At 42.8% G+C, this 27,965-nt stretch overlaps 1 protein-coding gene across 1 annotated transcript in view; it reads left to right on the top strand.

Annotated features, from left to right (window-relative positions):
- Positions 1 to 27,965, top strand: part of CLVS1 (clavesin 1) — an 86,077-nt gene that overhangs the window by 35,597 nt on the left and 22,515 nt on the right. The window contains exons 2-3 of the mRNA XM_044295311.1: positions 4,592 to 4,766; positions 25,766 to 25,876. Of these exons, the coding sequence (XP_044151246.1) occupies positions 4,592 to 4,766; positions 25,766 to 25,876 (286 nt within the window). The remainder of the gene's footprint in view (positions 1 to 4,591; positions 4,767 to 25,765; positions 25,877 to 27,965) is intronic.

Here is a 27,965-nt window from a genome sequence, read left to right as displayed (position 1 = left end):
ATCTCTACTCCAGTTCCATAAATTGCCCTTAAGTGCTCAAATGTAACCCCTGTCTGCCGTGTGACCAGGCCTCATTGATGCTTCTGTCTCCAAATATAAAATGTAATTTTGGAATTAAGCATTCCTAAAATATATATTTTTTCATAGTCTACTTGAGCTTTTTTCCACTTTTTTCAAGGTAGATGACTATTTCAGATGACACCAAACCGGAGTCAATATATTTTAATATTACAAGCTTTTTCAAAGGGGATAAAAACATAAATAGAAAAAAAAAACACCATTTACAAGTATCTTTTAATGTAATTTACCACCGAAAGTCCACACCAAAAACTATACATCTAGAGCAAAGCTATAATATCCTGCAACGAGATTCATTTTAAAAAGGGGTTTCAAACAATAAGAAGATGCCTCTACTCACATTGAAATTGCAATATCCTTGTCTGAAACTGTACTTTAGTTCTTAGATCCCTGACAAATTACATATTGTCCATGATAAAGCCATTCTAAGCAAAACAACATGTTGTGGATTGAAAGAAATGGTCAAGTGATGTGACGTTATTGATGACCTGTCATCATGTCAAGATCTAAACACTCTATTGAAAGGATCTAACCAAAGCCAGGAGGGAATTCGAGTCTAAGCATGTGCGGTGGCCCATGTGGCATGTGCAAATGGGTGCAAAGTTCTTTTATACAGCTGTAGTTAGGGTACAGGTAGCAGTGGATAGGAATGGGTCTGGACCAGCTCACAAATTATATGGAAGTCAGAATCTACAGGTAGGTGTTTAGTTGTTTACTTTCCTAAGATCTTCCCGTGAGGCTGCTTGAGTAGCTGATACTGTGAGAATGGAATAGATTTTCTCTGGATGGTTCTGGATGACTACTGGTGAAAGAGAGTAGACTGTTCCGATCTGTGTTTTTGATGAAAAGGTCAGTATGAATAAGCCCATCATCCCCTAGTAATACCCAGGTATCTAAGAATTTATGGTGAACTGTATGGATCCAAAAGGTCTCAATAGAGATTATAATGTCAGTACCTTCATGTAATACGATTATTTGTATGATCATTTTGCTCAGTTTTTTTGTGATGAAACTAGATATTTCTGACAATATGTTTCACCTGTTTGATTGAGTTGATTCGCATACTCCCCAGACACCAGATTGTGGGAGGAGCCTATAGTAACAATGTGATGTCATTTCCTTTGTATATATATCAGAGCTAGTGGTAAGGTATTTACACATGTCTGATGAAAGCATATTATTTGCTGAAACGCACACGTCACTATGATGGAATATGTGACTGAATAAACCTACAAGAAATATTCATCAGCGAGTGTCGGTCTTTATTTGCGAATTATCTACTGGGATCCCTGCCCGCAGACACGTGCACCACTACACCTCTCGAGCAGTGCCGACCTTCTTTGGAACATACATAAAGTATGTCTATAAAACGTTATATGTTGGTACAAATCCAGAAACATGAGCGTAGAAAAAAACTGCTCTTAAAAGTGAAGGCACAAATTTAAGATATTGAGCAAAAATAGTCCTTTCCAGCAATTCATCATTCCTGAAAAAAATGTACCTTAGAATGTTATGTTGTTACACATACATTTTACCTTTAACCCTTTCAGCAGTGGAGATTTTTTCATTTTTGCATTTTCATTTTTCATTACCTGCCTTTCCGGGGCTATAACTTTTTTATTTTTCCACTCATAGAACCGTTTTTTTGCAGGCCAAGTTGCACTTTCTAATTCCACCATTTAATATTGCATACAATGTAGTGGGGAGCTGGACAAAAATTCCAAATGGGGTGAGATTGGAAAAAATTATAATGTTCCCTATACAGTAAAATTGACCTGATACTTTCATGCGTTCATTAGTTTTTCTTCTTCTTCTTCTTCTTATTATTATTATTATTATTATTATTATTATTTCTGTCGACATATTCCGACCCTTATACGTTTTTTCTAGTTTTGTGTACTTAGCTGTATGAGGGCTCATGTTTTGCTGGGTGATCTGTACTTTTCATTGATACCATGTTGAGGTGTGTACGACTTTTTGATCACTTTTTATTTCATTTTTTGTGGGATGTGAAGTGACCAAAAAATGCTGAATCTGCCATTTTGACTTTTTTCCATTTCGTTGCTTGCTGTATGGGATAATTATTTTTAGATTTTAATAGTACGGGCATCTTCGCAAGCAGTGATGCCCATGATGTGTATTTTTATTGTTTACGTATTTTTATTTATATTTTGGGGAGTAATTTCAAATGTTATATTGTTTAATTTGTTTTATTTTTAAAAACTTTTTTTTTCATAGTTTTCTTTAGTTCCCATAGGGAACTATAGCAAGAATCATCAGACTGCTTCTCTCTTACACTTTAATGCATTAGCATTGGAGTGTATAAGAAATACACTGTATTCCTATTGAGGCCTGCCACAGGCAGGGGCTCAATAGAAACTAATGTTTAGCAGCCTCTTGTCACTCAGGAGGACAGAGGCTGCCGCCCACTTTGTTCGGCTCCCTGCCTTATACAGATGCCGGGGACCACAACATCTGAATGGTTAAAAGTCTGCGATTGGCATTACCACAAGTTGCAGATATAAGTCCCAGGTGCCTGCTATCCCAGCTGACATTTATAATCTTATCCCACAAGCGTGACACTAATTGGCAGGCATGAGACAAGCTGATCTCTTATGCCAATTTATATGCTCTTGTTCCACTATACAGTGTCCTTCCTTACCTTCTTTTGTGGCTGGACATCTCCTGAATCCTTATTTGTGTGTGACGAGGTGATAAGCCTTTCAGAACAACATGATTTCGTGATATTGTGTCAAGAGATCTCAATCCTGTATATGTTTGGGTGTGGCCACCTAGTGGCTGTGTTGTGAATTGCAGTCTGTAAAGGGTTTTGTTAGCATGTCACAATATTGTATTGAATTGGTTTAATGAGAAACTGGAGTCCTTAAAGGGGTTTTCCAGGATTCTCTCCCTTTTTAATTAAGCCATCTAGTATGTGGAATCCCATCTGCTCCTTGCTGCTTTGTTCTGGCATCCTGGCCCAGTTCTGTGATCTTCCAGCTATGGATGGAGTTATGTGCACTACTTCAACCAATGACTGTCCTCAGTGGGGACGTGTTCACAAGCAGCACCTCACTGGTGAGTCACGTTCAATATGGGGACATGTTTCCACAGATGCCGGTCATTGGCTGCATGTCACGGCCTATGGTGTGCGCTGTGACACTGTTGCTACACTTGCGGTTGCCCACGGCAACGTGTTGCTGTGTGTGCATGCGGTGGCAGTGTCTCAGCCTTCTGGGTGATTGCCGTGACATGGTTGCCACGCATGTTGTTGCCTGCGGCAACGTATAGCTTTCTATGCTTGGGTGTGCACTTCCCCTTTAAGTGGCTTCCCTCCCTTGTCTGGTGTTGGAAGGGTTAACTCCCTTCCTAGTGTTTTGTGAACACTGGGTTTATGTGTGTGTGGGTGTGGCTGCTTGGGCTATTTAGACTCCGCTAGAGGCCAGGAGTCATTGGTACTCCCGACATGGTGTGTGCTGGAGCTATTCTCCTGGTCTTCATATTCCATCTGTCCAGTGAGGACCACCCTTGTGGTTATCAATGTTATTCCGGTGTCTCCTTCCTATCCTGTCCCTTCCAGTGTGTCTGTTACAGGTAAGTGTCTTACTGGTTTCACTTACCTGCCATCTCCATATGCTGTATGTGTTCCCCTCTCCTTGCAGCTAGGCCTTTAGAGACTCCTGTTCCTCCATGTTGTGGAGGAAAAGGTCGTCTTTACCCTGCTCCTAGTCCAGGGATTTCTTGAGGGTTAGTAGGGCCCCGAGGTTCCGGAGTATGAGCCCTCCTACCATCTGGGTTGGCTCATACGGTTAGGAGCTAGGGAGAGGATTAGGGATGCAATAGGAGGTGACCTGCTTCCTGATCCCAGCGTCCTGGCCTAGCAGCTACCCTTTATCCCTTTGATACCGCACGGTGGGGGGTTTCCCCCACTCCCCGTCGTGACACTGCAGTTGCACACATGACCTTATCTGTACACTGGATGGAGGTTAACAAAATTGAGATCAGAGATTGTTGAATGGAGCAGAAGGTGAGTATGATTCCTTGATTGGGTACCACACTCTAGGGCGGCTAAATAAAGGGAACAAATTCTTGAAAACTCTTTTAACAAAATTAGAGCTTATGTAATGGTGGGCACAACTGTAGATAAACTAAAAATCCCTAAAAATCACCAATTAAGTACAAGCAGTATGTAACTCAAAAAGGTTTACCATACTTTGGGACATTTGAAGTATTCATCAGTAGTACACAATATATGCTTTCAGTTGGCTTAAATCAGGGATGCTCAACCTGATTTCAGCTGTTGTAAGACTACAACTCCCACGATGCCCTTCTGTAGGATAATAGCTGTAGGCCTTCAAGGAATGAAGGGAGTTTTAGTTTTGCAACAGCTGGAGGGCCACAGGTTGAACATGCCTGGCTTAAATGATCTTGCTTTCTGAAATGTAAAATCGTGTGAAGCTTACATTTTCTCAAGCTGTTCCTGACTCCTTAATTTTCATGTCTTTTCTTTAAGGAACTCCTTTGTGGATATCTTACGGGCCATTCTCCTTTCACTAGAAGTTCTAATAGAAGACCAAGAGCTTCAAATCAATGGCTTTGTTTTAATTATAGATTGGAGCAATTTTTCCTTCAAGCAAGCCTCCAAGCTTACCCCTTCAATCCTCAGGCTAGCCATTGAAGGGTTGCAGGTATGTGGAGAAAAAGATTATAACTACTACAGCTGCCTAGTGTGAGATGGCAGAATCTGTGTTCGGTTTCTTCTGACATCATGGTTACAGCTGGTATTCTTTTTACTAAATGACATTTAGAGATTTTCGTGTAATCCTTCAATAGAGGTTTGGGGATTAAAATATTCAGCATCTGTTCAAATAAAAACATGCAGCTTTGATGTAATATAAGTAAATGAAATATTTTATGGCTTTAATGGGAATAGTAACAATGGATATTGAGTTGAATATGTATAATTTTGACTTGAATGTAGGGTTACAGTGCAGTATGAATCATTTGGAGATGGCTTTTAGCAAACCAATCTTTATTAGGTAGCTGAACATCTGTATATGTTTGGTAGCATGAACGTGATAGATCTTCTCGGCTCCACTGGCAGTACCAATGTAAGAAAGTAGAATCAGATGAATACCAGTCTATAAAAGAAGAAAAAGTTAAGCTCCGCAAGGCTAAAAAGCATTTAAAAAACATTATAGGCTTCCCTTAGTAGATCAGTTGAAATGTAGTCATACCTGTTATATAAAACGGTAAGATATACCAACTGAAAGCAAACCTTTGCAAGACTGCTTTATATTTATAAGGGTATGACCACATGTTGTGGTTGTGAGCTTTTTAGGGGGTGGTCGAGAGTGTGACACCATGAATGTAAAACCATGAAGGGAATATTTGACGTCAGTTTTGCTTGGGTTTGTGTTGGAGTACTTTGTGCCATATTTATCAAATGTCGCAAGTTGTTTGATAAATTTGTCTTGTCTTTAAAGGGAACCTGTCACCGGGATTTTGGGTATAGAACTAAGGACATGGGTTGCTAGATGGCCACTAGCACATCCGCAATATCCAGTCCCCATAGCTCTGTGTGCTTTTATTGTGTCAAAAAATCAATTTGATACATATGCAAATGAACATAAAAGAGTCATATCTTACTTGTGTGACCAGAGAAGAGTCATATTTTCAAGCTCTGACTCATCTTAGGTTAATTTGCATATGTATCAAATCGGTTTTTATACACAATAAAAGCACACAGAGCTATGGGGACTGGGTATTGCGGATGTGCTAGTGGCCATCTAGCAACCCATGTTCTCAGCTCTATACCCAAAATCCAGGTGACAGGTTCCCTTTAAACCTAACAGTTCTGTCTAGAAAAGCAGCTCCAGTTTTCCTACTCAACCCTCCTCCTGGAGTAAGACTGTGACTGTTTTAAAAAGTCGCAATTAGAGATGAGTGAATCGAAGCTGACGAAGTGGAATTTGATCCGAATTTCAGGAATTATTCGATTTGCACCGAATCCAAATTTCCTCACCCTTCGTGGTAACGATGCATTTTTCCTAAAGTGGCTGCTGCACATGTTAGGACATGGAGCAAGGAACTCTGGGAATGAGGGATCACCCACAATGCCATGCATGCAGCCAATCAGCAGCCAGCCAGCCAGCCCTGTGATGTCACAGCCCTATAGATAGCCATCTTGGATTCAGCCATTTTTCAGTGTACTTAGTGCAGGGAGAGACGTCAGCAGGCGCTAGGGACAGTGCTAGGAAAGACTTGAAAACGTATTATTTGCTCAATAGAAGTTCAGAGAAAAAGCATTAGAAATGTAGGGGAAAGATAGGGAGGAATTATTCCACAGTATTGAAGCAGAACAGGGTCCAATAGGAGAGTGTACAGCCTGGGTAATAGGAACAATCCTATTACACCTTGCTGCACTGACTGCAGATCCAAATTGCCATTATACTGCTGCTTTCAGGTTTGCAATAGATCATACCTCTGTAATTCCAGCAAACCGTTCTTGTTATTGAGGTCTTATTAGCCCTTGTGTGGTGCAGTTATATATATGTTCTAAAGCCTTTTTGTTGTTGTGTATTAGTGGGGGGGGGGGGGGCTTATTAGCAGAAGATTAAAGCCCTTTTTGGCGTGTATTAGAGGCAAAAAACCTTTATTTGCCGTTTACGGCCGCAGTTATATGTTCTAAAACCTTTTTTGGAGTGTATTAGTGGGGAAAAAGAAAAAGGGCTTATTTGCCGTTGTGTGGTGAAGTGAGAAAATCACAGCCCTTTTTGGCGTGTATTAGTGGGGAAAAATATATTATTTGCCGCAGTTATATGTTCTAAAGCCTTTTTTTTGTCGTGTACCGGTGGGGGGGGGGGCGGGAGAGGCTTATTAGCTGTTGTGTGTTGAAGTGAGAAAATTAAAGCCCTTTTTGGCGTGTATTAATTTTTCTTTTTATTTACTTATCTGATCTAACAGTATGTCAGACAGAGAAGTGCCAGGCCCTGCACAGTGGAGGGGCAAAGGCCTAAATGTTTCTGGCGCAGGCACAGGTCACAGCAGAGTAAGGGGGTGTGGCAACAGGGATCACTTCGAGAAGCCTGAGCTCCCAGTGTCAGCTAGCGTTCGTGTCTTGACCAGCAACCCAGCAGTTCTTAAATGGTTGACTCGTTCTTGGACTTTGTTGCAAGTGACATCAGACACCCCCAGCCAAGAGTCGGTGGGTTCGTCAGACACAACCCTTAGTTGGCATGGCACGGGAGCAGACCCTGTGCCTTCACCTATCCTCAACCTGCCTCTGTCCTTTTCTGTTCCCTCAGCCAGAGAAGTATTTTATGCTGTTGGCTTAGCTCCACTATACAGCGAGGACAAGCTACTAGAGGACAGTCAGCAGGGAGTGGGGGTGGGGTGGCAGGAGCAGTACCAGCTCCATTAGCAGCAGCCAGAGTCTAGAGTCACTGATGAGCAGCTTTCTTCACCCAAATAGTTAAGAAACTACTCACCAGCAGCTAGACATAGTGCAGAACCAGAACCAGCAGATGGAGTGCACCCTGCCAGCCGTCATTAAAGATCCGCTGGACTACTGGGCAGCCAAACTGGATTTTTGGCCACAACTGGCCGAGTTTGCCCTGGAAAAGCTGTCCTGCCCAGCCAGTGATGTGGCATCAGAGTGGGTGTTTAGTGCGGTGGGGGCCATAGTTACCCCAAGGAGAACTCGCCTGTCCACCCAAAATGTGGAGAGACTGACCTTTGTCAAGATGAATCAGGCGTGGATCAGCCAGGATTTCCACCCAACAATGCCTGATGCATCAGATTAGATCATCCTTGCTGCCTTACCCAAACCTTGACAAAAGAGACTGGTTTCTCCTGGCTACCTGCCTCAGCTACTATTCTGATGCTGCCACCTGCCTGATGCCACACATCTGATGCCAAGTGCTCCTTCTTACACCCACCATCGTCAGCAGTTACTGTTAATGCCACCCACCTCCTCACTCTGTCACCGGGTCCCTCTGTGGTCTCCTGATGCTGCTGCTACCTCCACACTATGTCACCTTGCCACTCTGTGGTCTCCTGATGCTGCTGCCACCTCCACACTATGTCACCTTGCCACTCTGTGGCCTTCTCATGCTGCTGCTGCCACCTCCACACTCTGTCATTGGGACACTCTGTGGACGTCTCATGCTGTTTCCACCCTCCTCACTTCATGACTGGGACTCTATTTTGCTTTTTTGGCCTGTTGACATAATCACTTATTTGACCCTTCTTCTGATCTGTCAGAAGGAAGGAAAAATTAGACACATAACAGATCCTGTCTGTGTAGCAGCTGTAAGGCCTGTATGGTCTTCTCATGCTGCTGCTGCCACCTCCACACTCTGTCATTGTGCCACTCTGTGGCCTCCTCATGCTGCTGCTGCTGCCACCTCCACACTATGTCACCTTGCTAGTCTGTGGTCTCCTGATGCCAACTCCACACTATGTCCCCTTGCCACTCTGTGGTTTTCTGATGCTGCTGCTACCTCAACACTATGTCAACTTGCCACACTGTGGCCTCCTCATGCTGCTGCTGCCACCTCCACACTCTGTCATTGTGCCACTCTGTAGTCTTCTGATGCTGCTGCTACCTCCACATAATGTGACCTTGCCACTCTGTGGTCTCCTCATGCTGCTGCCACCTCCACACTACGTCATTGAGACACTCTGTGGACGTCTCATGCTGTTTCCCCCCTCCCCACTTCATGACTGGGACACTATTTTGCCTTTTTGGCCTGTTGACATAATCACTTATTTGACCCTTCTTCTGATCTGTCAGAAGGAAGGAAAAATTAGACACATAACAGATCCTGTCTGTGTAGCAGCTGTAAGGCCTGTATGGAAATAATAAAGAAATTCAGACTCCAGCACTCACTTTTTCTTGAAGTGTCAGGTTCTCCGGCTTTATTTATCAAAAGTGCACAGATAATACAAGGCTCAATTCTCTCTGGTGTAAGGCCTGTATGGTCCCAACAGAATTGGCTTATGATTTGGTATCCAAAAGCAGGAGTGGGTACAAAACACAGAAGACAAACAAAAATTCCATTCATGTGTCTTCTCTGCTTTGGATCCACTTCTGTTTTTTTAGCAATACTGATGGATTACTGACCAAATGCTGACCGAGTGAAGGCGGATGCTCAACAGACAGGATATGTTTTTTGGGGGGTTATTGTTCTGACGGATCAGAGGAAGGGCAAAATAATCAGTGACGTCAACACAAACTTACTGCTGACACCCTCTCCACTCTGTCGGGGGAGCTCTACTCGTATGAGCGATTAATAGAACAGGTCTGTAGACATCTATGTTGAATCAGCTGACAACAGTGTAAAATAAGTGCGCTCTTTCATGCTATAGTACAGTGATGGCTAACCTTGGCACTCCAGCTGTGGTAAAACTACAACTCTCAAGATGCCCCCCTTGCTTGGCTGCTCTCAGAACTCTATAGAAATAAATGGAGCATGCAAGTCGTAGTTTCACTACAGCTGGAGTGCCAAGGTTAGCCCTCACTGCTATAGTAGGATCTTGGGCCTCTACACGGTTCTTTATACCTGATGCTAACATCGACCTGTAAGGCTGAGTTCACACTTAAGTTATTTGGTCAGTTTTGGCCCCGTAACTTCCCAAAGAAGTGAAGTGTGCAGTGATTCTAAGAGCGACGCCTGTCATCTGCATTTCATACTGACTTACTGTATTGTTTCACTACCAAAGCAGACGCAGTATGCGTGTTACTGCAAGGCACAGTATTTTACACCACTATACAGGCTCTCTGCAGCCAGAAAATAGCTGTTTATTAACGCGATTTGCCACAAATTAATTTGAATCAAATCTTTTCGGAAAATTCGGCGAACCAAATCGAATTTTGGAGAAATTCCCTCATCTCTAGTCACAATAATAAAAATAGTGAAACTCATTAGCATAGCTAACCACACCCACCTTTCCACCCATATTACAAAACTGGAGTCAGTGGTGTAAAAATGCAAAAAGTCGCAAAATGTGGGGTTGTAAAAAGTTGCAAGAGCCCTAATTTGCAGCTTTTTGAAGCCAGAATTCTGGAGTGAAGATATGATAAATCTGAGACCATGAGTCTACAATATTAAACTTAACAATATTCTAATTTTCTAAGATACTGATTTTTGAGTTTCCATTAGCTGTAAACCATGATCATCAACATTAAAAGAAATAAAAACTTTAAATAGATCACTCTGTGTGTAAATAGTCTATCTATATCATATACATCATATACACATCATATATCTATATCACGTAGTGTATAAGCTTCACTTTTTGATTGAATTACTGAAATACATTAACTTTTCGGTAATATTCTAATGTATTAAGATGGACCTGTATTGATATACATCTTTTCATATTCTTGAGAAGACAATATATACATAGCAAACTAGAATACTGTTAAATTAAAGTACTTTTGTTCTGCATTACCTTCTATAAATTCCAGTTCCAAAGAAATAAAGTTTGATATAAATAGTTTGGATTTTGAATTAATTCCATCAAGCTGAATACGATTCAGTGGAATGTGCCTTTATGGTGCCAACGCTCTTTCCAGAATATGTATCTGTTGATGGGACTTTCTTCATTCACATATAGTACATTTATTGCATATCTTTATATATGCCAGCCATATCAATCTGTCCGTCTGATCTACTTCCTGGAAGCAGGATTGTTTGATCCAGTGCCCTAGAATACCAGATGAATGCCACGTTCAACTGTATCCTGCCCTCCTAGCCATTTACTCTTGCAGATCTGCAGCATAAGAAATACTGGGACCTTAGAACAGACTGGTGGAATGCAAGGACTTGTTTGCTCTTGCCAGCCCTGGGCACCTGACAGTGAAGGATAAAGGTCTGCAAAGGCCTGTAGCTTGGGGTGCTCCAATTGTTCTGGGAGCTAGGTGAAGCTACGGGTACACTGTTTATTTGGCAGGAACTTTGGAGATCATGAAAAAAGTTCTCTGACCTCAAAAACTATTTGAATTCTGAAATGAGAAAGTGTTTAACATAAAGAAATAAAGGCACTCGCGTATTCACCACCTCTCCGTTCTAGCGCCAAGGCTCCTTTCCGGTCCCCTGCTGAACCAGAACAGTGATTTCCTGTCCTTGGTCTCATGCATTTCTGTAGCCACTTATTGGCCTAAGCGGTAACATGTCCCCAAGCAACACATCCCGACTGAGGCCAGTCAATGGCTGCAGTTGTGCGCATGACCACAGGTGGTGAAATGTCACACTTGCAGTCTGCCGAGAACTGGAAGGAGCAGTGACAGGAGCCTCGCCGCTGAAATGGGGTCAAACGACTTGTTTAATACCAAGGTGGGCATCATTACTTTTACTGAGTACATAAGATAGTAATACAATGTGAGGCACACAATTGGGCTCTACTACCATGTAGGATACCTATGGGGGTTACTGTTGGCATGTGAGACAGATCTCTCTATCCATATACAATCTAGTAGCTGCAGACCTTCAGCCTCTATAAAATCAGAAATTGCCAGCTCTGGTCACCAGCAATTCTTTTACCGGTTATTTATAGGCTATAAAGTGCACATTACACAGTTACAGATTTTTCAGTCTGTTAATCAGATGTTTCACTGCTAGAACATTGCTAACATTTCACACAAAGTGATTTTCTTTACTGCATTTGAGATTCCGTTTATTGCAGTAGTTTCACACAATTGATCCTCCACTTAGCCACACACATTATGATTTGGCACACCAGCTTTGTCAGTTTATTATGTTAGACTTAGCTTTTACATTATACACACATACTCAAAATGAAATGTCTATGTTAGCAGAAGCAAATAAGCTAAATAAATAAATTAATATCTAAAGGATCATTCCCAAATCTGCATATATGGTATTTCCATAGTGCATGCCAGAAATGTCCCATAGGTCGTACCTCTGGGACTTGCACTTATCTCAACAACAGAGGTCTCCTGCCCCATTCTGGGGATATGCCATGAACATCGAGATGGGAAGGGGTTTTATAGGAACAATTAATTATTAATTGACAGCTGCTTGCCTGCATGCCCTGTTGAAAGATTCATATTCACCTGCGCACTGGCTCCAATTCCTCCATCTTCCGGTCCCCAGGCTCTGGTACTGCGTACTGGCTCCAATTCCTGCATCTTTCGGTCCCCAGGCTCTGGTACTGCGTACTGGCTCCAATTCCTCCATCTTCCGGTCCCCAGTTTTTTTTTCCGGCTGGGTCATGATTATGGTCATCTGTGCTGCTGAAGCCAATAACTGGCTTCAGCGGTGACACATCACTTGGGTACACATCATTGGAGCATGTGACCATGTCCATACCAGAAGAAAAGAAGCCGGGGACTGGAAGATGGAGGAACGGGAGTCAGTGTGCAGCACCAGAGCAGTAGGGAGCAGGTATAAATCTTTTAATAGGTAATGCAGGATTGAAGGATCTTTTAATGAATGATCGTTATTCACAGTGGATATTCCTGCACTTATTTAAGTAAAACTTAAACAGCTCCATACTTGTAGACTGTAGTATGTTATACACTGACAGAAAATGAAAAAAGAACACCTGAATGGAAAATGTATAGGCAGTTACTTGGTTAACATTTGTTTACTGGTCAGGTTACCAGGATTATGGACCAAGGTCCAAACCTGGTTATTGAGTCTAGTCTGAGCAGAGCAAAGGAGATGTTTGTGAGAAAGTCTCTGCAGACCAAGCCTCCCTCTCAAAGACCCCTTATCTCTGAGGCTTCACCTGCCTAGGGAACAACTACAACACTAAGGTACACATGAGAGAAGGAGACAAGCCATCTTAGAAGGTCTAACACCACATCCCTCTCATGGAAGATAACTTCGGTGAGGTGCAGCCTATTTATGGCAAGGGACTTTGCTGCAGTAGAGTGGGAACCTGCCATGCTTAGATATAGATTGGCCATCCAGATTTTAAATCTGCATCCCTAAGCTCGGGAACTGAAGAAAGGATAGCATGCGTATGGTTATTAAGAGGGATTGCAAAGTGTCTTTAGACAGAAAGAGAGAGACTGGGAGTTCTACAATTGCCATAATTATTTCTGTCCATATACAGCCATTGGGGAAATACAGCATCGGAAACACATCTGAATTGTGCTATTGTCACTAGCTGTACTGGAAGCCTCATCATCAACTCAGTAAAGAGACTTTATTTGTTGCAGCCAACAGGCCTGCATCTATACCGCTGCCTTCCACTCTGCCAAACACTCATATAACACCAAGGGCACCCCACCTAACCTCATGCAGGAGTCCCCAATATAAGGGAGTGCCGTGAGGGAGGAAAGAGTGGACCCGTATGCTGGTCACTGCACGTAGACTGCCAATATGACCATGTTAAAGCCCTATATTTGTGCATTTTGACCCTGGTAGATTACAAGCTGAGCCAGATACAGTTCCGCCATACCAGTGTTAAACAGTGTGTCCATAGAAGTGTTTGTAAACCTACAAAACCTATCTGTATATGATTGACAGCACAACATTCCACCTGGAAGAACATCCAATGTCATAGCAAAAAAAGCCAGTGGAGATAATATATCCAAAATAGTATCAATTTTATTGTATATAAAAATATGTAGAAAAAGGCAAGATGGAAAAAACTGTACAGAGAAGCGAAGGGCAAAATATAATACTGGACTGTCATGTATCCCCGCAAGGCTGATAAGCACCTACTGGGTACCAGGTCAGACACTGTGACTCAGACACCCAATGTATGTACCACTGATGGAAAATAACATAAACACCCCAATGGGGGACTATACAACGTGACACCACAATGTATGGGAATTCCCCAGATGTCCGTGAGATCCACGATCTGCGTCCTTTTTCTACATATTTTTATATACAAAAAAATTTATACTATTTTGTATATATTATCTCCACTGGCTTTTTTTGCTATGTCCATAGAAGTGGCCACAGTTGAAAAATAAATCATTAATATATTCATGTTCCATCCGCAAAGCAGAAACTTTCTGTGACCAACTGCAGCAGAGAGATGTGAATATTATGAATACAGCATACCGTGAATATAGAGATTTTGTCGCTACTGAATGTTTTCATTTTTGCTCTTTTGCATGTTAGGGAATACACTGGGAATTAGGACTTTTTAATTATGCACAGACATTCTTTGTGTTCTGGATAGTTATATTCAGGTGGCTTCATTGAGGACCTATGGGATTGCGTGGGTGAAGAACAAAACGCTACAACACAAAAGCCATTAGACGGTCTGCAGCATAGTGCACACCCTGCATAACAAATGCTCTATTAAAGGAATGAGTCCGACAAATTGGCAATTTTACCTCAATGTTCTATTATATGTAAATTGTGCGGACTATGTACTCAGCCGCAACATTGCTTGTGTTTTTAAGAGGGAGGCAGCTACGATGTCTTGGAGGTATAGCTCAGCCAAATGTGATGGTACGTTTCACTTAGCAATCCATTGCTTGTGCAGCCTTCTCATTCTTCTTGAGACATTACTGCATTGTCATCTCATCTGGCCCTGTCCATCAAGATGGAGGGAGGTGGGAGGCTGGCAGAGGAAGCAGGAGGAGCAAGGCATGGTCTCACCCTTGGTGCACTTACCGGCTCATTTGCATATGGATTAAAGGTACTTACAGAATAAAGTATTGGATCACTAGTTAAGGTATCATTACATTGAAATGAGCTAGCCCTACTAGGCATTGGTGCTGGTTTAGCAGTGAATTTCCTGATGACAGATCTCAAGTAAAATGTTTTATTGCTTCATTAAAGGGGTATTTTAGCAGAATACAAAAAAAAAAAAACTTTTGTGATGTGCTGCAAATGCTGTAAAAGATAGCAAACGTTTTACTCATTTAAAGGAGTTGTTTCACTTCAGCAAACGGTATTTATTATGTATAGGAAGTTAATACAAGCCACTTACTAATGTATTGTGATTGTTCATATTGCTTCTTTTCCTAGCTGGATTTATTTTTCCATCACACTATACACTGTTCGTTTAGCGAATATTAATCGTGAATATCTGCACTTCGAGAATTCGCGAATATCTAGAATATAGTGATATATATTCGTTATTTCGAATATTCTAGATTTTTTTTTCATCAGTAACCTCCCTTCTCGCTTGTGGGCCAATGAGAAGGCTGCAATGTCTTTGTCTGAGCTTAGCAACATCCCTAGCAACCAATAGGAAAGTCGCCTACCCCTTACTATATAAGAACCTCCCCAGCAGCCCTTGTATGCAGTATTTTGCACATCTGAGAGAGACAGCAGTGTCATTGCTGTGCTCTGTGCTTTCCTGTGTCATTGCATTAGATAGTTTTAGCTTATATATATATAATACAGATAGTTAGTGGGAGATAGTCCGTGTAGGTTATATCCTGATATAGTGTAGCTGATTTCCGAGGTTCTGCTGTCCATACATACATGCTACATACATACATACATAGTGCTGTGATGTCACAAGCTCACAACAATACTTAGTGCACAAATCACTAATAAGCAGTCAGACCTGTTAAAATGTGAAGTTGCACGTATTGCGCCAAAATATTTGCATCATTAGTGCTGATTTCGCAATCGCGATTATACTGGAGCACTCTATCTGCATATAAAGCTATTGTAATGTCCTGCTGTGCCAACCATTTTCTCCAGTCTCAGGAAACTTCTAGCAGCTTGAAAAATGTAGCTATAGTGACCCACGCCTGTATTTCGCGCGCATTACGCGAATATTACATTGCCGATTTTTCACGATCAAGAAAATAATCTCGAGTTTGCAAATATATGACGAATATTCTACCAAATATTTGCTAAATATTGCAAATTTGAATATTGCCCCTGCCGCTCATCACTATTCATGACAAGGATCCACCCAAAATAACATTGTAAAGTGCAAAACCAAATAATGAATTGTTTCATAATGGCCCAGCTTGATCACTAAAATGTGTAGCTTTAAATTATTATGACTACATAAACGGGGCTCTACACAACATCTGACCACCTAGAGCAGCTCTTGGTGACCACACTTTGCTAATATGTCTGTAAGAAATATTAAACATGTGGTCTAAGCCAGCGGTCCCCAACCACCGGGCCGCGGCCCAGGACCGGGCCCTGGGAGATATGTTGCCGGGCCAAAGAGGAGAGAGGAGCGCAGACGCCAGGCGCATGCGCGGCCGGCGCGTTCATCTTGCCAACATTAGTGGAGACGGAGGGAGGGACGGAGAGAGGGAATCCCTCCCTCCCATGACGCGGCCGCTGCAGAGCCCAATACAATGAGCGGGCTCTGAGGCGCCGCACCACTGCCACCAATGAATATGTCTCTAATATTAAAGTAGGAGGCGGGACGGGGGAGGGTTTACCGCTGCACCGTCTCAGCTAGTGCGCTCGGCAAACGGCAGCAGCGGCAGCCTCCTCCTCCCCCTGACACTTGTGTTCTCAGACCAGTCCCCAGCCATTAGTGATCCGGAAAGCACAGGTACCCACACACTGTCCCACAGATGGGGGTCACCTATTATTAATCTGAGGTACATGGTGCTATTACATTAGTACCCCATGTACCTCAGATTAAAAGTATGTGGCCCCCAAGCACATCATCAAATAATGGGCAACATTGGGTAAACCATTAATATGAGGTACACATAATGAGGTTTCTTACTATTAATGTGAGGCACATGCAGGTCCAAATTGATAAAACAATGTGCCTCATATTAACAGCATGTACCTGATGCCATTAACCCCATGTTGTCCATTATGTTAAGCGTGGTACTTGACGAGGTTGCTATTAATATGTGGCACATGGTTTCATCAATTTAGAATCCATGTGCCTCACATTAATAGCCAGTAACCTTATCATACTGTGGTACCCAACACCAGCCTACACATTAACCCCATGCTGCTCGATGTCCATTATGTCAGGAAGTACTTGCTGGTGTTACTATTAATATGAGGCACAAGGCTTTATCAATTTAGACTTTGCTTCACATTAATAGCAAGTGACCCCATCAAGTACCTCCTCACATAATGGGCAATTGATACTTTGCAAAAATTAAAAAATACTCACACGTTAACCCCATGCAACATGTGGTTAACGTGTGAGTATTTTTTTTCTTCATGGTATCGAATTGGAGTTGCAATACTTTTTTTTGGAGTCACATTTAAATAATAAATGTAATCGTTATATAGTGTTATATAGCTTAATATGCACCTTGTGTTTTGTCGTGCGCGTGAATCAGTCAGCGCTGACCAGCACCCCCATAAACCCCGCCCACCCCCTAAGCCCCGCCCCAGAACCCCCCCCCCCCCCCCAGAACCCCCCCTCCCCCGGTCCCTGGAAAAATTGTCCTACATGAAACTGGTCCTTGGTGCAAAAAAGGTTGGGGACCACTGGTCTAAGCAAGATTAGGGTCTTCTTAATCAAACATTTCAAAGCAATATGCAGTGTCTACTAGTTAGCAAAGTATAGCAACTGTTTTTTAGACTATAATCCTCCTAGTAGGACAATGCTAGTCAGTACGTCCTATAAAATAAATAAATGTGCAGTTGCATGCATGCCATGGCTGCAGAAAAGAAAGCAAAGACAAGATGGATCAGCACACAAAAATTATATATAGATTTTGAATTGTATTACTGCTGTATTACCTATACACATAAACATGAGGTTCTTTGTCATACATAAGTAATTTATTTTCATTAATTCAATGTCCACCTATGATTAGTGATCACAGATGTCTATAGCCTTCGACTGTCAGTGCAAAAAAATGAACTCTCCAGTGGGAATGACACTGTAGCAGCTGTTAATTTAGTTAACTTATGCAAGCAATGTGTGGCTCATTTAGACTACAGGGGCCAAGTATATTACACTCCATACAGTACATACGTTGCTCAGGCTATGGCCACGTGTTCAGGTTTCATGATGTCGTTTTGGCAAAAATCAGGAGTGAATTTAAAAAAGCATTAAAAACTGCATTAGGAAACCTAACCGTGTGACAATACCCTGAGATGATCTATAAGAATTTAATTTTACTTTACTACTACTGAAAAAAGGGTATGTCATACCTGCACTTACCTTGACAGATGAACCACCGGAACACTGTACTTATCACTGGGGAATCGGCATCACGCTATATGCTGATGCCTAAAGCCCTTACCTGCAGGAAAGGTTAATTTTCCTGCTCTCTCCCTGTGCTACAGCAGTGGGTGTTGTACCACTGTTTTAAACACCTGGTTTGACTTTGGGTTAATCCATAAGGGTGTTATCCTGGCAGTCCACTGGTTTTCACCATGTAACCCCTAATACAGGGATCTGGACTTTGCTGCAGAGGAAACACCAGGCTACTACCTCCTGGAGTAGTCTCAGTGTGGTTCCCATGGGGATGAGAGACATCAGTGTGAAGCACCAAGCGATCAGGGAAAGCTCCAAATTGGTAACATGCTGAGGTCAGGACAGCAGAGTTCCATAAGTAGTAGGACAAATACTGCCAAAGTAGTAGTACCCCCAGAGATTTTCATAAAACTTCTTCAAAAGGACAGTGGCATTAACATTTTCAGCAGGCTCCAAAGTTCTCTGTTCTGGTCCAAAGCCCTTCCAGTCCACCAGATAAAAAGTCTTTCCTCTGACTTTTTTCATATACAAAATACTCCTGACTTCAAAGTCATCTTCAGACATAGATATACAAGATTTGGAGTAGTGATTCAGCGCAAGAGGTCTGAGGAGTGATACATGTTTATCCAGATGTGTTGCACAGAGCATCAAGTACCAGCAAAAGAAGTAGGCTAGCAGGCCTCTGTCTGAGAGACTTTTTCAGAGTGCAATTCACATAGGAAGTGATTATCTCCTGAATATCTGGTGGAAGAATTGGACACTAATAGTTCATTGAGAGGAGTTCCATGGTCTTATGAACCCCTATACCAAAGGACCATATTTTTTCACAGTTTTTCATGGAAGGATGTCCTTAATCTGTATTGGCGCAATGGAAATAATGCGGTCCAGGTCGATGATGTGCTAAAGCTTCTCCTCCTGGTTAGCCAGATCAAAAGAGCGAAATAGGGCGTAAGCCTTGATGTTCTTGTCGGCCAAATGGAAATGCAGGACGAAGTCAAAGCAGGCAAAGAATAATGACTATTGAGCCTGAAGTCGGTTGATTCGCTGGACAGACTGTATGTAGGTTAGATTCTTGTGGTCAGTGTAAATCACAAAAGGATGACTGTTCCCTTCCAGAAGGTGACATCAGTCCTCAAACACCATCTTAAAGGCCAACAGCTCCCTGTCACCAATGGAGTAGTTGTGTTCAGCTGAAGAGAAGGCTTTAGAAAAGGACCACCCTAATATCTTTCCTGAATCACTTTTTTGGCTCTGGCCCCTATGGAGGTTGGGTCCACCGCCACAAAGAACTGCTTGGTGACATCTGGCCCGTAAAGAATAGACACACAAGCGAAGGCATGTTTAAGGGACTGTAAGGCTGACCCAGATTTAGGAGTACAGTTCTTAGCATCCACTCCCTTCAGGGTGAGAGCACTGATGGGAGCAGTTCTGGGAGGAGGAACATGGTATAAAATGTCTGTAATACTTGGCAAATCAGAAAAAACGCTGTGTAGCTCGCAGACCAGTAGGAAAAGGGCACTCCAAGACTGCTGACAACTTCTCGGGAACCATATAAATACCATATCTGAAATAATATAGCCCAGGAAGGGTAAGGACATCTATTCAAACAAACATTGGTACATAGCCAGTTCTCACACAGATATTACATTACACAGGCCAAAGGGCATAACAAGATATTCATAGTGGCCATCGCGGGTGTTAAATGCCATCATCCACTCGTCCCCCTTATATACCTGGAGATTCAGGTTTGTAAAGATTTTGGATTCACAGACCCTGTCAAAGAGCTCAGAAACCAATGGCGGGAAATACTTGCAGTCAATACACATTCAAAGAGAGCCATCATTATTTTTGACAAAGGATAACCCAGCTCCCGCCAGAGAGGAAGACTTTTATGTAAAGCCCTTTTCCAGGTTCTCCTTCATATCCTAGGTCTCAGGTAGAGACAATGGATACAACTGGCCATGAGAAGGAATTGTCCCCGACAACAGATCAATGGGGGAATCATAGGGACAATATGGAGGCAGCGTCTCAAAGATGTCAATGTATCTGGCACGAGCAGAAGTCAACCCTGGCAGATTTTGAGGAATAGGTAGTGCACGACCAGGCTGTACAGGCATCAGGCAATGAGAGAGACTTCCAATACAGATCTGGACAGTACAGATGAAGCCTGAGCAGTCCCAGAAGAAGGTAACTGGTAGACACAGGCAGGATGCAAAAAGAGATCTTTTTCAAGTGAAGTGCAACTACTACCATAGGCACCAGGATGTACTAGATGAATTTAAGAAGTACTATCCCATTCACTGTTGTCACCACCAAGGACTTCTCAAGGTGCGGGGTAGGTATGTGATGATACACCAAGGCCTAATGCAGGAAGTTTCCTGCCTAGTGAGAATCCAGGAAGGCCTGCACAGTAAGCCAAGTATCACCACAGCATAGCAACACAGATATAGTATATTTTGGAGAGAGATTATATTCACCTAGGGTCATCTCTTCTACTGACCCTAGGATCTGGAGTTTCCCTCCTTGTTAGGACAGGTACGGACATGGTGACCCTTGGCTCTGCAACACAGGCACATTGGTATGCCTTTGCTAACGTCCCTCTTCTGTTAGCCTGACTTCATTCACCTGCATGGGTTTCTGTGCTGGAGCCAGATGTGGGGGAGTTAGAGGTCTCTGGAAGGAAGCTTCAAGTCTGAGAGCTCTCCTCTCACGTGTAACCTCCTTGCCACTCACAGAATTAAATGTCAATGCAGGTAGCAAGAAAAATCAGTTTCTCCAGTGTGAAAGGTATATCTTGACCTGCCAGTTGATCTTTAATTCACCCAGACAGACCTTCCCAGAAAACCTCCTGCCAGGGACTCATTGTTTTAGGCTAGTTCAGAAGCCAGAGTGTGAAACTGTTTGGCTTACTGACCAACTGTCTGATTGCCCTGGCACAAAAGCAGAAGGTATATATAAGTTAGGAAAAAAGAAACCAGAAAATGAGGATGATGAAGAGGGTGGTAACAGAAGCGCCAGGGAGACTACTGGGTGGTGGAAAAAGAAAGAGGAAATAAAAAAGGCATATGACAGTTCCCGAGGCAGCACCCTTACGTATGCCATGCACTCCCGTGCACTGCAGCTGATTGTCGTAAAAAGGAAAAAGGAAAAATGTGTGTGCTAGGGATTCCCCTAAGTAGCTTGGTGATAGTAGAGGGGGGATTTGTACTGGGGCGCCAAGGGGGGTGGTTGGATGACCAAAATCTTATGCTAAAATCTTATATTAAAAAGGAAAGAATATATATATAAAAATATATAATTATATATATATATATATAGTTAAATAAATGAATATATGAACATATGTAAAGGAAGAAAGAGAAAAAGAAATTAACAAGGAAATATGTATATATGCATATTTTCCTATAAAAAGAAGTCTGTGGTTGTGGGTATTAAAATCTGGAATTAGTGGTATTAAAACAATAATAACAGTACGAAATTGTAGTACTGAAAAGAGTGTAATATATAAATGCGTATATATATGAGGCGGAGATGGGGGACTTACTTCACCAGGGAGGGCAGTATAGGATAAGCATATGACACCTATACCCTTCCCTCCCCCGCCGAGATTGCTTGATAGAGTGGTATGAACTCGCCTCCACATCCCAGAAGAATTACACCAGGGTTCCAAGTGGAGAGTTCTTTATTGGTTAGTATCTCAACGCGTTTCAGGGTGTATACTCCCCTTTCTCAAGAGCAAATAAAATACCATGCAAAAGCAGAAGGGAAGGATCAGCATATGTAGTTTGGCCAGGTTCCTCAAAAACCTAGCAGAAGGTGGTCAGAAATCCTTGTAGGTTGCTGTACAGAGGACCACTTTTCTCCCAGAGAGGGGTAACCATGGCAAGAGCTTCTCCTGTCAGGAGAGAGACAAGGAAGGATACTTTAGCCTGGTCGGTGGGGAACTAGTGTGGTTACACTTCATAATGTATAGTACACTGATTTTAAAAGCCTTGGCATGTCTGGAGGTCTCTATTATATCATGGGGGAAATGGCAGAGGCATACCAGAGCCACTGGAGACTGTGACTTGCGGAAGTGTCAAAGCAGATACTGTGGCTGGAAGTTGCGGTATCAGAGAGGCAATGGTCAAGGCGGGCATAAAGCGCATTGAGGTATTGCAGCAATTGGTCCTGGTGACCATGCTGGGTGGTCAATTCCTTGAACACCTCAGGCAGACCTAGCTTGGATGGGGCAGCAGGTTCCATGGCCAGTGGGTGTGGAACCACTCCATCAACCAACCAGTTTGACTTTGGGCTAATCTTAAGGGCATTACTTTGGTAGTCCCCTGGTTTTCATTCTTTAACCCCTATACAGGAATCTGGAGTTTGCCGCACAGGTCAGGCAGGCGAGAGTTAGAATCTGGGAATCAGGCAAAGGTCAGTACACAGGTAGACTAGCAGAGGAAAGTGCACCTTTGCAGAATCTAGCAAGCCACAAGGGAGTGAAGTACGGAAATAAGGCACAGGTCAGGTCAGGTGGCAGAGAGTCAGAATCCAGGAATCAGGCAGAAGTCAGTACATGGGTAGACAAGCAGAGTAAAGCGCACCTTTGCAGGATCTAGCAAGCTATTGCTCAGGCATAGTGAGACAAACAGCACAGCATAAATAGCAGAAGTTGATTAACACATTAATAACAGCCTTGCAGCACACAGAATCAAAGGAGGGTTAATTCTTGCAAAACTGTAGAATGAGGTAAGGTTCATTGAAACTATCAGAATACATGGTCTGGGGCAATGGACCTGCGACAGACATAGGGTGAGTGGGGCGAAGCCCATACTGGCCTGAAGTAGAAAGGCAGCTGTGTGCACAGACTGTCAAAGTAACACCCTATATCTAAATATTCTCGCCCAGTATTCAGCATCCGGTCCAAATAACCCTGTTGCCTCCACCCCAATAACACCCCGGTCTACACTTGTGGTTTCAGTTGTAGCTAGCCTTTTCTTTACCCAAGGCAAATGTTAAGTTTTCTACCCTAACCCTATAGGTAAATACCCTGATAAAGGTATAATTAGGCTAGTTGTACTGTTACCCCAGCGGTCCATGCTGGTGCTGCTACCCATACCCACAGGCATATGTGCCGGGCTCCCTCTTACCATCCTCCTGCCATGCGCTGTACTGACAAGCGTGGGCAGCAGGTAGCTCAACTGTTGTATCTGTGCTCCATGCCAAAGCTTACTTCCTGCTTGAGTCCTGTACTGTTTGTTCAGGCTTGCATGGGTGTGTCTCTGCTTCCTTGTGAGTCAGCACGTACACGCCCTCTATTTTCCCAGCATATGGCTGGATTGCAGAAAGTATTTAAAGGTGCCTCCTGCCCCAGGAAGGCGCCTGAGCAACTCTTAGGTTCCTAGCTTGTCTAGTTTCAGATTTGAGCGAAGGTGTTCTATTGATTATTGTCATTCTGTGTACCGGACTTTGGATTACGTTTTACGGACTTTGCCTGATTGCTGCCTGCCCTAACTCTGATCTACATTTACGGACTTTGCCTGACTGATGCCTGCTCTGACTTCTGCCTTCGTACCCTGACTATGCTTCCGTCTGATCAGCCTCTGGTCTTTCAGCATCCACTGTTGTGTTGTGTCATCTGGAGGTCAGTCCAGTGGGTTCACACTCTGGTCCAGATTCCCTCGTGTTCCAGTTCCCCTCTGAGTTAGCACTAGGTACTACCCTCAGGAAAGTCTCTCTATTAATCAAAGGTATCTTGTGAAGAACATGTGCTTAGACATCGCCTTTAGAGGGAGTTGACCACATGGGGCAGCGGGTTCTCAACCCGCTGCTCATAACATTTACACTAGCTTATTAGTTACGACTAGTGATGAGCGGCAGGGGTCATATTCGAATTCGCAATATTTCACGAATATTTCGTAGAATATTCGCAAATTCGAATATTCGTTAGGAGTAGTGTTGATTGCGAATAATCCAAATTTTTGTAATGAGAATCAATGAGATCAGATGGTATATTCTAACCCCCAGGCGTTCCCATGGTGACGGGGACGCTTGTCGGGGAGGAGTATGACAAAGTGGAACAACTGTACAGATTTAGAAAAAAAGACGAATATTCTAGAAAATGAATATATTCGTTTTTTAGAATATTCATAATATTCAAAAACAAGAATATATATCAATATAGCGAATATTCAGAAAAAAAACTAATATAGAGAAATTTAGCTAATATAGTGCTATAATCTTCTTTTTCTAATAGTTGTAATTTTTTTCTCATCTAAAGTTCAGATTGGAAAAAAATTACAACTATAAAAAAAACATTATAGCACTATATTAGCTAAATTGTTCTACATTTGTTTCGAATATTGCTATTCTTGTTTTAGAATATTACGAATATTCGAAAAAAGGAATATATAGCACTATATTGAATATATTCATTTTTTAGAATATTCGTCATTTTTTTTTAATTATCTGTACAGTTGTTCCACTTTGGCATACTCCTCCCTGACAAGTATTCCCGTCACCATGGGAATGCCTGGGGGTTAGAATATACCATCGGATCTGAGTTTTCATGATATCATTGATTCTCATTACGAAAATTCTCATTACGAAAATTCTCATTACAAAAATTTGCATTACGAAAATTCGCAATCAACACTACTCCTAAAATCAAAGATATTGCAGCCTTCTCATTGGCCCGCAAGCTAGAAGCAGGGAGGGATCATGTGTACTGATTAAAAAAAATCTCAAATCTTCGAAATTACTAATATATATCACCATATTCTAAATATTCGCGAATTCTCGAAGTGCTGATATTCGAGATAAAAATTTGCAATTCGAATATTCGTGATCAACACTAGTTACGACAGGCTGTTCTCTGGATGTTACCGCAATGCCCACAGGTCTGATTGACTATAATGGGGTCCGGTGGAGATCCGGCCATTGCCCAGCAAATATACCAGGATTTGGCTGGGCAAAAATCTCTGCAGGAAAGGGCGAGCATTGCGGTAACATCTGGCAATGCTGGATCCAGAGACCTCTGTCAGGCTGTTCAGAGTTATTACATTAATGTGAAAGAAGCCTTACTTGTTGGTGCCATTGCCTGATCTACATGCCTTCCACCTAGCTACACCCCTTCTAATGCCAATGACACTATATAAAGGAAATTCCATTTGAATACGTTCTCAAACCATCTAGTGAGGAGCTTAAAAATTATAGTAGTACAGCTACACTGCCTACAGGTAGTATGAGTTCACCCCCTGCTGCCGCCTAAACCAATGATGAGACAGGAGGTGTGTCTCAGACTACCTCAGACTATGCTCTATAGCTACACATTATTTGTGAGCTCATGAATAAGGGGTCACTTGAAGTTTCTTTATATAAAATCACGAGATTAGCCTACATATGCTATGCCTAATAGGAGTCAGCATGTAATTCTTTATTGCTGACTAACATGTATGTTTTAGCCTCTAGATGCAGAAATATAATTGGGTACAGTGATAAAATTGTTCTAAACTCATGTCACTTGTGTAATGGATTGCCTTTCTGACCAGCTGGCCATCCTATTATATCCAGTAATGAGCGTCTGTTTTCTTCTTGCTTCTAGGACAGTTTTCCAGCTCGCTTTGGAGGCATCCACTTCGTGAATCAACCTTGGTACATCCATGCTCTATATACTTTAATTAAACCTTTCCTTAAAGACAAGACACGGAAACGGGTAAGACATGAGAAGTCATACAAGGCTGCCTCCTGTACTTTCTCCAAATCTCCAGAGACTCGCAGATGGTTTTTCCTGGTGACCTCTGAGATTAAGGCATATGGTGTGCTGCGGTCACAGCTGTGATTTTTAGATTGTCTGCTTCCGATCAATAAAGCTATGGCGAATGGATTATATTCATTGCGAGGCTTTGGGATGAGGGCATCTTTGATCTTTAGAAAGAACAGGAACTAACCAGTCCGAATCTCATGTGTGATATGAAGGGGGAATCTATTAAACTACTGGCAGTAGGAATGTGTAATTACAGACAGTATAAAGGCTCAGCTGCCGTACATAATCGAGCATATCTGTTTACAGCAGAAGGTGTTCTCTTTTATAATTTCATTATTTTCCTGCGGCTGTATTGTTCAGCTTAGTCATATTCTCCCGAGCATATTAATGCACAAAGCATGTACAGTCTTTAGATAGAACTGGAAGACGAGATTATTTTCTGTCTCCTCTTACACAGAGTGAATGATTCGGAGTGCTTAGTATAGTTGAGGATATAATCTTACCCTCTGATATCCGCATATAACATCATATAACAAGTTCAGGGGTCAGCGATAAATCATACACAAGTAAAGTATTTTGTGATAGATCCATTGTCACGGCCTTTGGTGTGCGCTGTGACACTTGCTGTTGCCCGTGGCAACGTGTTGCTGTTTCAGCATGCGGGGGCAGTGTCACGGCCTTTGTGGTATGTGCCGTGACATGGTTGCCTTGCATGTTGTTGCCTACGTCAACTTGTAGCTATTTATGCTGGTGTGTGCACTTTCCCTTTCAGTTGTTTTCTCCTCTGTTCGGTGCTGGAGGGGTTAACCACCTTGTTGGGCGTGGTCACTAGGTGCTTCATCTTACCTGGGGCTAGAGGCCAGGAGTCAGTGGTACTCCAGCCATGGTGTGTGTTGGAGATATGCTCCTGGTCTTCATGTTTCCATCTCCCAGATTGAGGGCCTCCTAGTGGGACATCGAGGTCTCCAGCGATGTCTTCCCTCCCTTACATGTGTTGTGTGTTTGGTGTGGGGTTATGATTTGGTGTGTTGTAATGTCTAGCTTGGTGTTCCTTGTCTGGTATGTTTGGTGATATCTTCCAGGATGGTTGCTAGACTTCCTAGCCTGTATGCAGTGCCACCTGGGTCTGCCATGCACCTTGAGGCATAGGGGTCCTGGCGGAGTCTGGTGTGCTGGATACCTGTGTGAGTTGCTGTTACGGTGTCTTGTTTGGTGTTAGGGCTCCGGTACGTAGTCTCAGGTTCCAGTCGTGGTGGCAGCGGCAGGTAAGTGTGTTGTCTTGTTTTCTTACCTGCCGATTCTCTTGCTGCATATGGTTTTTTCCTTTCCCTGCTTCTAGGCCTTTTGAGACTCCTGTTCTTCCGTGTCCTGGAATAACAGGGCGCCTCTCCTCAGCTCCTTTGTGAGGGATTCTCAGGGCCTTAGGTATCCAGGGTATGAGCCGTCCTACCATCCAGGTCCGCTCATACGGTGAGGAGTTAGGGCTAGGTATAGGGATGCATTAGGAGGTGACCTGCTCCCTTATCCTTGTGTTCAGGCCTAGTTGCTTTCCTTATCCCCCAGTCATCGTACGGTGGGGGGTTTTCCCCACTCCCCACCTTGACAGTAAAAAGTGCCACAGCGCACACAAAATGCCGTGACATCCATATTACAAAAACACGATGTGCAATATGGATTTGCAGATGATAGAACCCATTGACCATTTTCAACATCTTTCATTGCATTATGGACACTTTTGAAGTGGGCAACTTTTTATTACAGTACTCTATTTTCTAATTTGTCTTCATTAGAGATGAGTAAATCGTATCTAATGAATTGATCCATCTCATCAGCATTCTTCTTCTGTGGTAGCCTTTACCCACAGGTGAAGAAGAGCCCAATTGTCTGTTGATCTGTTGATTGACAGGGTCGGACATCTCACCTGGCCTTGACAATCAGGCACTTGCACTTCTGCAATGAGTAGCGGTGCAAGTGCAAAGGCTCTTCTTCAGCTTCAGGAGCAGCAACTATTCATGCGCCACTACCCAGGTATGTAGCA

Source organism: Bufo gargarizans, chromosome 5, assembly GCF_014858855.1.
Source record: "Bufo gargarizans isolate SCDJY-AF-19 chromosome 5, ASM1485885v1, whole genome shotgun sequence".
Lineage (NCBI taxonomy): Eukaryota > Metazoa > Chordata > Amphibia > Anura > Bufonidae > Bufo > Bufo gargarizans.
Note: the sequence above shows the minus strand (reverse complement) of the source record. Positions and strands in the feature narration are given on the sequence as shown.